The sequence below is a fragment of the Mirounga angustirostris genome, unplaced genomic scaffold, assembly GCF_029215605.1.
Source record: "Mirounga angustirostris isolate CCGP_5_RB_7025 unplaced genomic scaffold, mMirAng1.0.hap1 SCAF_6, whole genome shotgun sequence".
In the NCBI taxonomy this organism is placed as follows: domain Eukaryota; kingdom Metazoa; phylum Chordata; class Mammalia; order Carnivora; family Phocidae; genus Mirounga; species Mirounga angustirostris.
Genome location: NW_026991714.1, coordinates 60,662,030 through 60,674,960, shown reverse-complemented (window position 1 = coordinate 60,674,960; position 12,931 = coordinate 60,662,030). Strand labels below are relative to the sequence as shown.

General features: G+C 42.1%; 1 protein-coding gene across 1 annotated transcript; it reads left to right on the top strand.

Annotated features, from left to right (window-relative positions):
* Window positions 1–3,421: 3,421 nt before the first annotated feature.
* On the top strand, window positions 3,422–12,220 carry FH (fumarate hydratase). Its single transcript, XM_064594399.1, has 5 exons — window positions 3,422–3,557; window positions 4,644–4,847; window positions 6,345–6,472; window positions 8,564–8,717; window positions 11,722–12,220. Exons 2-5 carry the CDS (start codon window positions 4,721–4,723, stop codon window positions 11,862–11,864), a joined length of 552 nt encoding a protein of 183 aa, XP_064450469.1. The 5' UTR covers window positions 3,422–3,557; window positions 4,644–4,720; the 3' UTR covers window positions 11,865–12,220.
* The last annotated feature ends 711 nt before the right edge of the window (window positions 12,221–12,931 follow it).

The following is a 12,931-nucleotide window of genomic DNA, read 5'->3' as shown; positions in this document are numbered from 1 at the left end:
GAGCCCTCTCTGTTGGCTCCTGTGTTCTTTGGATGTATCCTCATCCTTCCCCCACACTTTTTTTCTTTTATAAAGCAGTTCTTTACTTTCTTCTACCACCAGGTGCCCCAGTCTCATCATGTAGTTTCCCTGCCCCAGCCCTTGTCAGCACCCATTTTTCCAGGGAACTCTTGGAGGATCTTAACTGGAAAATATTTAGAAATCAAGATCCCATGCTAGATGTAACTTAACATGTTTTTACGTATTAATGGGGAAGCTTTTTCACATAAGTTTACTGTAGGAAGGATTTTTCAAACTTATTACTTGCATTGAAATATAAACTTCTCTTGTATGTATACTGCAGTCTGAAATCTATGTGAGAGTCATCCAGTGTGAACAGTCGGGCGGAGGAGTGGGGTGGAGCTACATGGAAGCAGGATTGGTGTGCACTGTGAATTTAGGTTATAGGTACATGAGTGTTCCTTATACCATTCATTCTACTTTTGTAAATGGTTTGATGTTTTCCATAGTACAAAGTTACAAAAACAATACATCGTTTTTAAATAGCACAAGAATTTAGAAGTATGGGGTTTCCAGTTGAAAACAGAGCATGGAGTTTGGACTTCCTGCTTAGGCCCCAGTTCTGCCAGTTCCTAAATGTTTTGGCAAGTCACATCATTTCTTTGAGAGCTTGGTTTTCCTGTTTTTAAAGTGATGAACTACCTGACAAGAATTATACTCAAGTTTAATAAAAGACTGTACTGTATAACTGTAGATATCTGCCAGTATTACTGCTATCTTTACCTACTTGATGTTGTGCTGTCATTTACTAGCAGATGTGATAATAGTACATAAGAGCAGGTGGCGTACAGGCTACAATCCTGAGTTCATTAAACCCAGCTGCTGCTGCTTTGACCTTAAGTGACCTGTGGCTTGCCACACATCGATGTCATGGAGCATTAAAGACATGAGTGTTGAATAATCATTTAGTGAGATTTTTAGTGGAGACATTCAAGTGTGTTTTTTGTTGCTTCTGATTTAACATTTTACCATTTTGTGTAAATTTTCCAACAGAGCTCGAACGACACATTTCCCACGGCAATGCACATCGCTGCTGCTGTGGAAGTCCATGAGGTGCTCCTGCCCGGACTCCAGAAGCTGCATGATGCTCTCGATGCAAAATCTAAAGAGTTTGCCCATATCATCAAAATTGGGCGTACTCACACACAGGATGCTGTTCCTCTCACCCTCGGGCAGGTAGAGGAATGTGTCTGGATGGGACTCAGTTTGGGGATTGGTACAAATGGCCAACATATTACCCTCTAAATCGCACTAGTTTAGAAGGCCAGGTTGTAACAGTTCGGTTCAGTGGCAGAGATTATTCTGCATTAACCCATCAGGAGTTTTATTGACACCTTCTGAGGGGAAGAGCACAGCATGCAGACCGTGAGCCAGTCTCGGGGCAGTTGGCTCGGGTTGAGAGGTTAGCTTTGCTGCGTACAAGCTTCGGGACCTTGGGAAAATTAGTGAGCTTTTCTGTGCCTCAGTTTTCTGAGCTTTCAAATGAGGAAAATAGCATCTGTATCCTAAACCAGTTGGGAGGTTAGAATTGGTTCATGTAAAGGGCTTAGAACTCTGTCAACACGTAGTAATGAACACATACTGGCGTTAGCTGTCATCATTGTCTCGTCATCATCAAGATCATTATCCTGCCTCCCTTTTTCTCTTACTCTGGATTAGTAGGCTCTATAAAAATTACTTTTAAGTTGATTAAGCAAGGCATATCTGCCTCTAAGATTGTATTGGGCCACATGGGAGAGAGGTATTACTCTCTTCCCCAAAATACCAGAAAGTATTTATGTTTCTTGATCAGTGCCTCAAAGAATGTCTAATAGCATGCACCACGAAGGACATGAAAGGAGTCAACATCAGGCAATAGTTTTTGATAGTAAAACTCTCCTGTAGTTTGGGAGGTAGGACTTGCACAAATTAGGGGTATCAGGTGATGGCGAGGTGAGCGAGTGCTGCTTACTTGAAAAGATTCTCATTTGTAGTTTTGTTCAGATGAACGCTGCAAGAAGCTTGATTGCTTAGCTTAATTTCATTATGGAAGAATGAGGAAAACAAAATGATTCATTGGAATACAGGTGCTGGGAGTGAAGTGAGCTCCCTAAATTCAGTTGTCTCTGAAGGCTCTTCTCTTTGCATCATGTTCTTAGCGCCTGGCATGGTTTCTACAGAGGAGCAGTGTGTGTCTGAAACCTTTGAGTGTCCCTCTGGTTTCTAATGTTTTTCTTGTTGTGTGTGTCACCTGTTGGAAAACCACCCACCGTGCTAACGACTCTTTGGGCCATGACAGCCTCCTGTGTAGAGTCATCATTCTACCAATTACATCAGAAACCGTTTTCTGTTCAACTTCACCTTACCAGAGCACCTACACTTGCCTTTATTGGAATTGTCTTTTGAGTTTATGCAGGTTTTCCCCAATAAAAGGAAACTTTTTAAATGAATCCAGCTGGTGTATGTAGTAGTGACATTAGATTAGATGAATCAGGTCTGCCTGAAAGGAGTTCTATCTTCTAAAATGTTTTCTTTAAAACAGTAAGATATCCTAATACTAATTAAAAGTATTCATGATTTTTCAGTGTTTTTAGGCAGGAAAAAGATAGCTGTAGTGTAACCATATATTCTGGCTTGTTCAGTTGAGTTCTGGCTTACACCTTTTGTCCCTGCATAATTCTTAAAAGGGGCCCTGCTGTGTTCACACAAAAAATTATGTTTCTCCCTTTTGTAAAATGTGTCAAATTCTGGGAACCAGTGGGACATTAACAGCAGAATTAACTTGCATCTTGAAGCTGTAGTCTTGCTCTGGCCGGTTACCTTCTTGTGCTCTTCAGTGAGCTGTTGAGCTTCTTGAATACTTTAAAGCATCCCTTCTGTTCTCTGTTAGGTTTTTAAACTGAAATTGTGTGGAGAAAATATCTGTGTTTGCATTTGTCTTGGGAGAGGATTCTGGGTTTTTCTTCTTTCTCAAATTTGTCTGGGATACACACACACACACACACACACAAAAACCACCTTCGAGCAAACCAATAATTTAATGTACTAAAGTCATTCTTTTTTAAAGCTTATTTCCTGTGTTGTTTTTCTTTGCTTTCTATTAAGAGAGTATAAACAGTCTGCATGTTATCCTCTGTGGCATCATCCCACCTTATAGGTTTATTAAATCCTACTTCTTCCTTATACTTCGTTCATCGTATGAATTAAAATGGTTCACATTCCGCTTGGTAGCTCACAGTTTAGTACCTGAAACATATTTAAAAGAACTTCTGTTTAACACAGAGTCACTTGTAAGCTGTTAGGAACTCACATGTTCTCACCTTAATTCCCTTCTCTTTCCAGGAATTTAGTGGTTATGTTCAACAAGTGAAGTATGCGATGACGAGAATAAGAGCCACCATGCCAAGGATCTATGAGCTTGCAGCCGGAGGCACCGCTGTCGGCACGGGCTTGAATACTAGAATTGGCTTTGCAGAGAAGGTTGCCGCCAAAGTGGCTGCACTCACAGGTCAGCGCTGGTATGAATTCAGACTCATTTTTGTTACACTGGTCTATATTTTCTAGATGTTTCTGCTTTGAATTCTTGTGAATTTAATGTTAAAAATAATGTTTTCCCATCAAACGTGTTTTATGTCTGTTTCAGAAGTTGCCGTATTAATCCTTTTACCTTTTAAGTTTCCCATCTATGAGTCATACAGTATGCAATTAAAATCTGTCAGTGCTGGCTTATTTACTATCATGGTGATATTCAGTTGTTTTCCCTTTAAAGCTGTTTTGAATGCCCATTTTCAAAGCAGGCAAAATCAGTGAATGGTTGAGACATATTCCTTTCAATGGTAGATATGTTGAGATACTGACAGGCTTAATTTCTTTTTTCCCTATATCATACTTCTCTGAGTTAATGACCTTTTTGAATCTTTAGTAGAGTGCTGTGTTCTCGATAATAACTATTATTACAGCCGAATTGTCATCTCCAGAAAACTCTTCTTAAGATACAGATGTAACTAGCAGAAAGGGCAGACATAATTAGATAATGCTCATTACCGCTCTCTAGCAGAGATTTGTTTTTCAGTCAAGTGTTAATTGAGAAGTACTGGATATAGGGATTAGCATATGTGATCTTTAAAATTTTGAACATGGGCGACATTGAGTGAAAATGTCTAACTTCTTTTGGCCCCCTGCTCTCTCAGGGGATCTGTGGGGTCCTGACTAAAGGAGGGACTAGAACAGCCTAAGATGGGGAAAAATTGTACTGGGAAAGGAGTGTGGAATAAAGTGAACTTTAGCTACTTTTCCTCCTTACTCAAAAGTAGTCAGGCATCATACTCATGTTCGCAGAAGAATAGTGTTTTTTCTTTCAGTGCATTTATTGTCCTTGTTTCTTTATCTTTAAACACACTAGTATCACCAGGTTCTTCCTACTGGTTCAGGACTTAAAGAAACGTAGACAAAGCTTGAATCGGAAGATAAGCATTTTTTCTTGAAGTAAAATTTTTCTTCTGTTTTTGCTTTTCATATCCTGGAACGTTCTGTTTAACTTGCTGATATTAGAAAAAAACATTTAATTCTACCTGTTAGCTCATAGAGTTATTTTTTTTCTTCAGGCTTGCCTTTTGTCACAGCTCCAAATAAATTTGAAGCTCTGGCTGCGCACGATGCTCTGGTTGAACTCAGCGGCGCCATGAACACCACCGCCTGCAGTCTGATGAAGATCGCAAACGACATTCGCTTTCTGGGGTCTGGTCCCCGCTCAGGTCTGGGAGAGCTGATCTTGCCTGAAAATGAACCAGGAAGCAGTATCATGCCAGGTAAGGACAGAGCTGGGAAATATTAGCTCTGGAATTTGACAAGAACCCAGGCACTCTCATGAACAGAGCGTGTCTCCTTGTGTTCAGCATGATCCCAAACGTGGCCAGGGACGTGTGTGGTGTGCTCATTTCAGGAGGTCTGCGGGCCACCTGTGATCAGAATTGGGAATGTCACCCAACAGTATAGGAAAAGAGAATTAGTTGGCACGTGTGTTTTGATTCCTACATGAGAGAATGTGTGAGTTCCATCTTTCATTATCCCAAGCCAGAAGAATTCTGAAACGAGCTGTTAAAGTGATCAGCCTGGGTTGAATAGAAACGAATTCTTCCAGCTGCCTGTTATTTCATTTTTTGCTTTGGGTTTTGTGTTGTCAGATAAGGGAAGTGACACAGATAGTGGCTGGATTCTAGCGAGTCATTTGACAGACTCCTGTGACATTCACTGAATCCCGCGGGGACGGGTGGGTAGCCCTGTTAGACGAATGTAGTGGGTGAACAGTGACACTTAAGTGACACTAAAGAGTTGACTTCAGACTGGAGGCATGTCTCGGTAGCAGGCTGAAGGGCTCTGCCCCTTCACCACTTCACTGGTGACTGAGGGTGAAGGCAGGGAGTACTTGCGGATCACATCAGTGGATAAGGACACAGCAGTACGCCAGGTGACAGGATCAAGACTCATAAAGAAAGGCCTCTCTAGGTTCGACTGAAACTGACAAGGGGACTTTTAATAGTGAAAAAGAAAGAGCTGACTATAGATTCTTTTAAATCTGAGCATGTGTATAGAATGAGAAGGGACCTGATTTTAAAATAGTTCACGTTGAAAAATGATGTGAGTTCAGTTGACTGCAAATTCAAGGGGATTGCCGAGGAAAGAGGAACCCAGATTCACAGGTACGGAAATAACCTTTCCAGTGTGTTGCCTTGTACTGGTCAGAGGAATCTGGGGTGTCTGGTTCAAACTTGAGCTCGTCAGAGGGGTGCTCCCAGGGTTGGTGGACTTAGGACGAGGAGAATTCCAGCTTAATGTGCGCTTCCTCTGAGAACTCTCCTAAGTGTCAGCGAGGCGCCCTTTTTACGAGTGTTCCCGTGGCAGCTGGCTTCTCTGGATTTACACCCCCCACCCCCACCCCGTGTGCTGTAATTACCAGCTCTCTCCCCAGAGCCTGGAGGCCAGGGGCTGCATCACCCACCATGGCGTGCTTAGTGCCTGGCTTCACACCTACGTCCACGATGAACGGAAGCCGTGGCGATGGGGAGGGCCGTATTTCATGTGGCGGGAGCCGCTGAATGAGTGGTTCGCAGTTTGTGGTCACCCGGCCCTCGCTCTTTGTTTGGTTTGCTTCATTGTATCAGCCCTGACAGTTGGGGACTTGCTTTACTGAAGGAAGTCGGACTCCTTTCTTTTCTTGGTTAATTAACGTACTACCTAATCTTGACTGACACCTGAGGCCACCAGCATGTTTGACGTGGACTCTTTCCTCGGCGGCTCTCTTGAAGGCAAGGTGAACCCGACCCAGTGTGAGGCGCTGAGCATGGTCGCCGCCCAGGTCATGGGCAACCACGTCGCCGTCACCGTTGGGGGCAGCAACGGCCATTTCGAGCTGAACGTGTTCAAGCCAATGATGGTAAGCTGGAGGCCCAGTCTTCCACGTTGTTTGACTTGAAGCTAATTGTCTCGTGTTTTCCTTCAGGAAGGTTCTTAGAGATTTTATGTTAGGTACTGGGATGATGTGAGTAGCAATTGGAAGTCAAGCATATGTTAATGTTAGAAGATTAAGCCTGAATATTTAATTAGGTGACTTTTAGCTCAAGTAAGTTGATGGTTTGCTTTATTTAATAGGAAGAAAAAGTCTGGAAACAGGGTGTGGGTTACCTCCTTGTCCCTCACCCAGTGAGGGGGACGCCGGTGCCTCGAAATAAGTCCAGTCTCCGCGAGCCTTCCCTCAACCCTGTCTCCTGCTCACATTGCTTCTCTCTTCTTCCTTCAAATTCTGCCGTCTTAGAAGGATAACCTGCGTTCACTTTCAGGCAAATTCACCACTGCCGGCTTCCGCCCCCGACTTGTCCTTGGATTATTCTCCTGGTCATTTGGAACCCCTGCAGGCCCGTACACTTGCTAACGTCTGACCTTGGCCTTGAAACACTTCTCCTTGGCTTCTTCAGCACCCTCCTCCCATGCTCTTCCCTGTCCCTCTCTGGCTCTCCTTCATCTGGTTTCCCTTTTCCACATACCTGGAAAACATTCGTGTCTAAAATCTGTTCTTTACCCTCATCTTCATGAAGATGGATCAAGGTGGCATCATCTTGATCTTTCGTCCAGTTTTCTCAGCTTCAGAAAATAGAGCTGTCATCCTTTGGAGTCCTTTATTTGTGTAAATTGTTACATCTAAAATATATTAGAGGTTCATTACCTCTAAGAAGCCTCTGTGTAAAGTCTGGTTTTAATTTGATAAGGACATGCACATGACAAATATTAAGAATATTTATTCAATGTATTTGTCAAACCTATATCAGGCACTGTACTGGGTACTAGTGATAGAACAATAAGCAAGACATAATTTTTTGCCCTCACGGAATGTACAGTCTCATGAAAAATAAAAGACGGGCCAAAGCAGAACTCAGACATCTAAGCTTTTGCTTGCATGTCAGATTCCAAACAGTTAATACCAGCTGCCTGGCAAATGTAGGTGTGCAACACATGTCTTGCTAATCTTTTTATTTTAAAAACAAAAATCTATTTTTTGTCTTTTATAGAAAATACATCATGGTAATCAACATTTGCCTTATATTTTTTTTAAGATTTTATTTATTTGAGATAGCGAGATCGAGAGAGAGAGCACAAGCAGGGGGTAGGGCAGAGGGAGAGGGAGAAGCAGGCTCCCTGCTGAGCAGGGAGCCCGATTCGGGACTCGATCCCAGGACCCTGGGATCATGACCTGAGCCGAAGGCAGACGCTTAACCAACTGAGCCACCCAGGTGCCCCAACATTTCCTTATATTAAAGTAATTAGTACAAATCAAACCTTGAAGTTCTGAGCCTTCTACTGGAGTCCATTGTTGGGACTGTAGTTTTCAGACCCTGAGGTTTTAGACCAAAAGAGAGTAGGATGCGGATATATCTTTACACATATTGGAAATGTTACCAAAAAGGAAAAAAATGCTAAAGCAAACTGATTTTATGTTCGTTTTAAATACTGTGTGAAAGATTATTTTAAAGGGTCTGAGGAATATTTGTTTTAAGCATTAAAAACGTGGTGACCATTAGGACCTGGAAAGCCCTCACTGCACTGACTGCCTCAGACAAGCTGAACTTTCTAACTGCCACATCTTTACTTCTCTTCCAGAAGATTCTTTTTCCAACTCTGGTTATCTAAGTCCCCTCCATCAAATAGGACTTCACTGATAGTCCTGCAACTGAATTAATTTCTCTCTGTGCTAACATTTCATACCTGTGTTCTTCACAGTACAGGGTCTCTTGGGTTCCAGTTGTTTGTATTTATGGCTTTTATGTCTTTTAGATTTCAGTGTCCTCAGATGTTCATAATTTCTTTCTGTGGGTATAGTGCTTTACAAGTCGTAGGAGAGCTACATGTTTATCAAATTACATATTCATTTATAAACCAGCACATAATATCTATTATTGGGCAGAAAAGTTAGGCTCAATAAGCCCTTCTCTTTCTCTCTCTCCCCCTTTCCCCTTCACCCCTCCTGTCACAGATCAAAAATGTGTTACACTCAGCCCGGCTGCTGGGGGACGCGGCCGTTTCCTTCACAGAAAACTGTGTCGTGGGAATCCAGGCCAACACAGAGAGGATCAACAAGCTGATGAATGAATCCCTAATGTTGGTGACAGCTCTTAATCCTCATATAGGTAAGGTTTAAGGAGTAATAATGTCATTTTGACTACAGAATTAAAAAGCAAAAATATTTTTAAGAGATTGTTGGATCGAGGTGGACAGCAAATTCCTTTTGGGCATTGTTTGGTAAAATCTCATAAAATACTCGAAATTGTGTTGAAAGACACTGTTTCTATATTAATATGCTGTCAGTGATGCTTCATTTTATTTGAAATGTGGTAAATTTAGAAGTTCAAACTTAAATAAATCATAATGGTATTGAGATGCTCAACATTCTGTGCAGACTACTTGGGAAGGGTCCCCTCAGTTGGCAGCGTCACTAGGTGGCACTGCCCGATTAGCAGTGTGGGATGAATTCATTTTTCTGCCTTCTCTAGATGCTCTAATACACTTTGATTTTGTTGTTTATTCAATTCAGAAATGGGAAGTTACCAATAAGAACAAAAGAGGAAGGGTAGTATTCATTGCTTATAGGGAAAGTGGGGGAAATGTAAATATTTTATCTAAAACCATGACTCTTATATTGCAAGCCTTTTTCAGAATTATAAATATTGTGTAAATTCAAACATCCGGACTTGGATTGTGGACTGATCATAGTGATCCTCACTAAAGATACAGTTTCAGCTTGCAGGTTTTGAGGCCTTCGCTGCATTATGTTATGGTGCCTTGAAAGCTGTTTCCCACCTTCTTACTGCCGAGCTGAGGTTGTTAACATATTCTTTGATTTTCTATTTTATAACAAGTTATGATACAGTCATTAGCATGATATGGTTGCTGTTTAAAATATTCTTCTATAATCCTGGATTTTCAAAGCAGATCTTCTGTTGGCTTCACATCAAGCGGTAATTTCAGTTTTATAAAGTTAGAGCTCATTTGACTGCTTCAGGTAGCTCTGAGAGAGAGGTAGCTATGGTTATAGCCTATTCTGTGCTGTAGTATGGAGATTGGTAATAATATTTTGATCCTTTAAAAACTATTGTACTTTAGCATTCAGCGAGGGAGTTACTCAGGGGAACCCAAAGGCTTATGTGAGAAATGTTCCCTCACATCTGTATGTCAGAACACTTAAGTTAGAAGTGCTCCTAACGCTGAATGATTGGCTAGTCTTTCTTGGAATCCGTTTTCTGTGAGGTAAAGGCCATGCAAGGATAAGTGGGCAAACCAGACCTTGCTTCTGTAGTGTGAGCTTGTAGCCGCTTGTCATGGGTTCTCTGCCGGCTTGTTGTGGAGCAGGCTGGCTGGTGACAGGTATCTGTGGGACCCAGAGAGTAGAGCTGAATGGTTAGCGTAAGGGTTAGACTCTAACGTCCTCAGTGTAAGAGTACACAGTACCTAATACTGACCCTGATCATTTGACGAAAATTCTTTCTCAAAGTTACTCTGATCAGTAAATGCCCTTTTCAACATGCTTCGCATTCACGAGTTCGGGTGAGTACTAAAATTGCCCATAATGTGTTTCATAGATGGTTAATGGTTACATGCTGACACGTAACATCTTGCCTGGTTGACAGTCCTGTTGCCTCAAGGCTTTTGTCCCTTTGACCACAGTCCTCTGATCTGGGGGCATTTGGGGTTTTTTCCTCCTTTGTTGGTTTCATTTTTCTTTGTTCTTTTTTCTTTAAGATTTTATTTACTTGAGAGAGAGAGAGAGAGAGAGAACAAGCAGGGGGGAGGGGCAAAGGGAGATGGAGAAGCAGGGAATCATGACCTGAGCCAAAGGCAGACGCTTAACTGACTGAGCCACATAGACGTCCTTTTATGTACTTTATTGCTTTTGCCTTCTGACCTTTTTTTTGGTTATGTTAAGACAACTTGCAAAGCTGTCCCTGCCCTTACCTCTGTTAATTCCAGAGGCAAATAACTGAGGCAAACAGCATACCTGTGGCCTTTGGTACGAGAACAGATCTGTGCTAAAACTTCCCCTGTATCCTTGCGACCTCTGGGAAGAGGTCAGGGTACTGTGAAGTGACGCAGTTGGCAGGTGCGGCCCTCCCCGGGGCCCCCTCCCTCACCTTGCCTCAGAGCCAGGCCCCACAGCTCCTGCACAGGGGTGCTGTTTGCTGGGGCACTGCAGCACTTAGCTGCTTATGCTTTCGTAGAATGATTGCTTCCAGTTAAACATGTTTCGAGAAACAACACATGTGTCTGCTACTCAGAAGTATGTTTTCATGTCTTGGTGCTATATTGTTTTCTTGTTCTTCCCCCTGTGAAAATAGGAGTTATTCTGCGGTGTAGTATTGAGATGGGGTAATAATGCTTTTGATCTTTTAAAAACTATTGTACAGGGGCACCTGGGTGGCTCAGTCGTTAAGCATCTGCCTTCGGCTCAGGTCATGATCTCAGGATTCTGGGATCGAGCCCCACATCGGGCTCCCTGCTCAGCGGGAAGCCTGCTTCTCCCTCTCCCACTCCCCCTGCTTGTGTTCCCTCTCATGCTGTCTCTCTCTCTCTCTCTCTCTCTCTGTCAAATAAATAAATAAATTCTTAAAAAATAAATAAATAAATAAATAAAAACTATTGTACATTAGCATTTAGCCAGAGAGCTACACAGGGGAACCCAAAGACAATTGAAGTGGCCAACTGCCCATAGGAACAAATCTGTTGTAGAAAGTGAGGTATGTTTAAGTCTGTATCATTTAAGAAAAGTAAAGGTCTTATTCTGTATCAGAAATGACAGCTCTCAAGATAATCACTGCTAATTTTTTTCTTTAAAGATTTTATTTATTTAGTGCAAATGGGGATGGGGCAGAGGGAGAGAGAGAATCTTAAGCAGACTCTGCACTGAATGTAGAGCCGACACGGGGCTCAGTCTCACAACTCTGAGATCATGATCTGAGCTGAAATCAAGATTTGAAGGCTTAACTGACTGAGCCACCCAGGTGCCCCTGTTAAATATTTTTAAGATTAAAAATGTTACTTAAGAGATCAGTAGCCTCAGTTGAGTAAAAGATTACCTTTTGCTTTAGAAAACCAGATTTCACTACAAACTCCTGCACTGCGTTTTTATTTTTTCTTCAGGGTATGACAAGGCGGCAAAGATTGCTAAGACAGCACATAAAAATGGATCAACCTTAAAGGCGACTGCTATTGAACTTGGCTATCTCACCGCAGAGCAGTTTGATGAGTGGGTGAAACCTAAGGACATGCTGGGTCCAAAGTGATATAAATAAATTTGTAATAAAAATAATTATGTTCTATAAAAGAAATGAAAAAGACTCCTTATTGTTCTTAAACAGAAATGAATGAGTGTGCAAGGAATCTGCTCCTGAACTTGAATGTCTCTAGCAGAGCAACTTGGTCGATATATAAAACCCCAGGATGTGCTGGGTCCAAGGTGAATTTGGAAAGTGTGAAATGAAGTGATTATATTGTATAAAGTCAAAGAAAACGGACTCATTTTTCTTTTATGTTAATTGACTTTATTATAGTCAAATCTCATTTCTGTGTATGTGTGTTTATTACTTCATCTGTTTTATAAAAGAGCCATATCAATTTTTAAAGAGTTTTAATTTTGTTGGCTGGTGCTGTTTTCAGTTCCCCTGTAATGAAAAAGTAGTTATCTTGTTCCTAAGTCATATACTTAGACATCTTTTCTTTTCCTGTGATTTGGGGGCATGAGCTAACTGAGCACTTGCCCTGCAGCTTGGGGGTGTGAGTATGTGTGCGCATGTGTGCGTGTGCATACATTGTCTGTTAGGAAGTAGGGCAGGTTTAAAAATTGGGCAGACATACTCCATGTGCCGATAACACACACACCTCCTGACCTTAGATCAGTTATCACTGAAGGGCTGCAGCCTGTGGGTCAGGAATTCTAGGATGTGGATTCGGAAGGATCGGGGCGCAGGCCCGAACTTGGGAAGAGAGGAGGGTGTCGTGAAAGTGAGTCCTGTTCATCACCTCTGCACCAGTGCCAGGAGTTTTCAGCAGGGATGCACTTGAAACAACCACAGGGGATTTTGAATAAGCAGTTCTAGGGAGACCCAGGCCAGATTGATCTAAACCTGAAGCTAAAGGCACGATTTAACATACAACCAACCCCCATTATGGAGGAAGTAGGACTGTTTGGGGTTTTTTGCCATCTCTCACGTGGTAAATCACAGGATCGTGGAGAGACAGAGTCCCACTAGTTCAGCTCATCTGTAAGCAGTGCTCTATCAAGACTGTTCTTAAGAAATGGGAGACTTACCCCGAAACTTATTCTTGGAAATTGTCCAGCAACACCCATCCC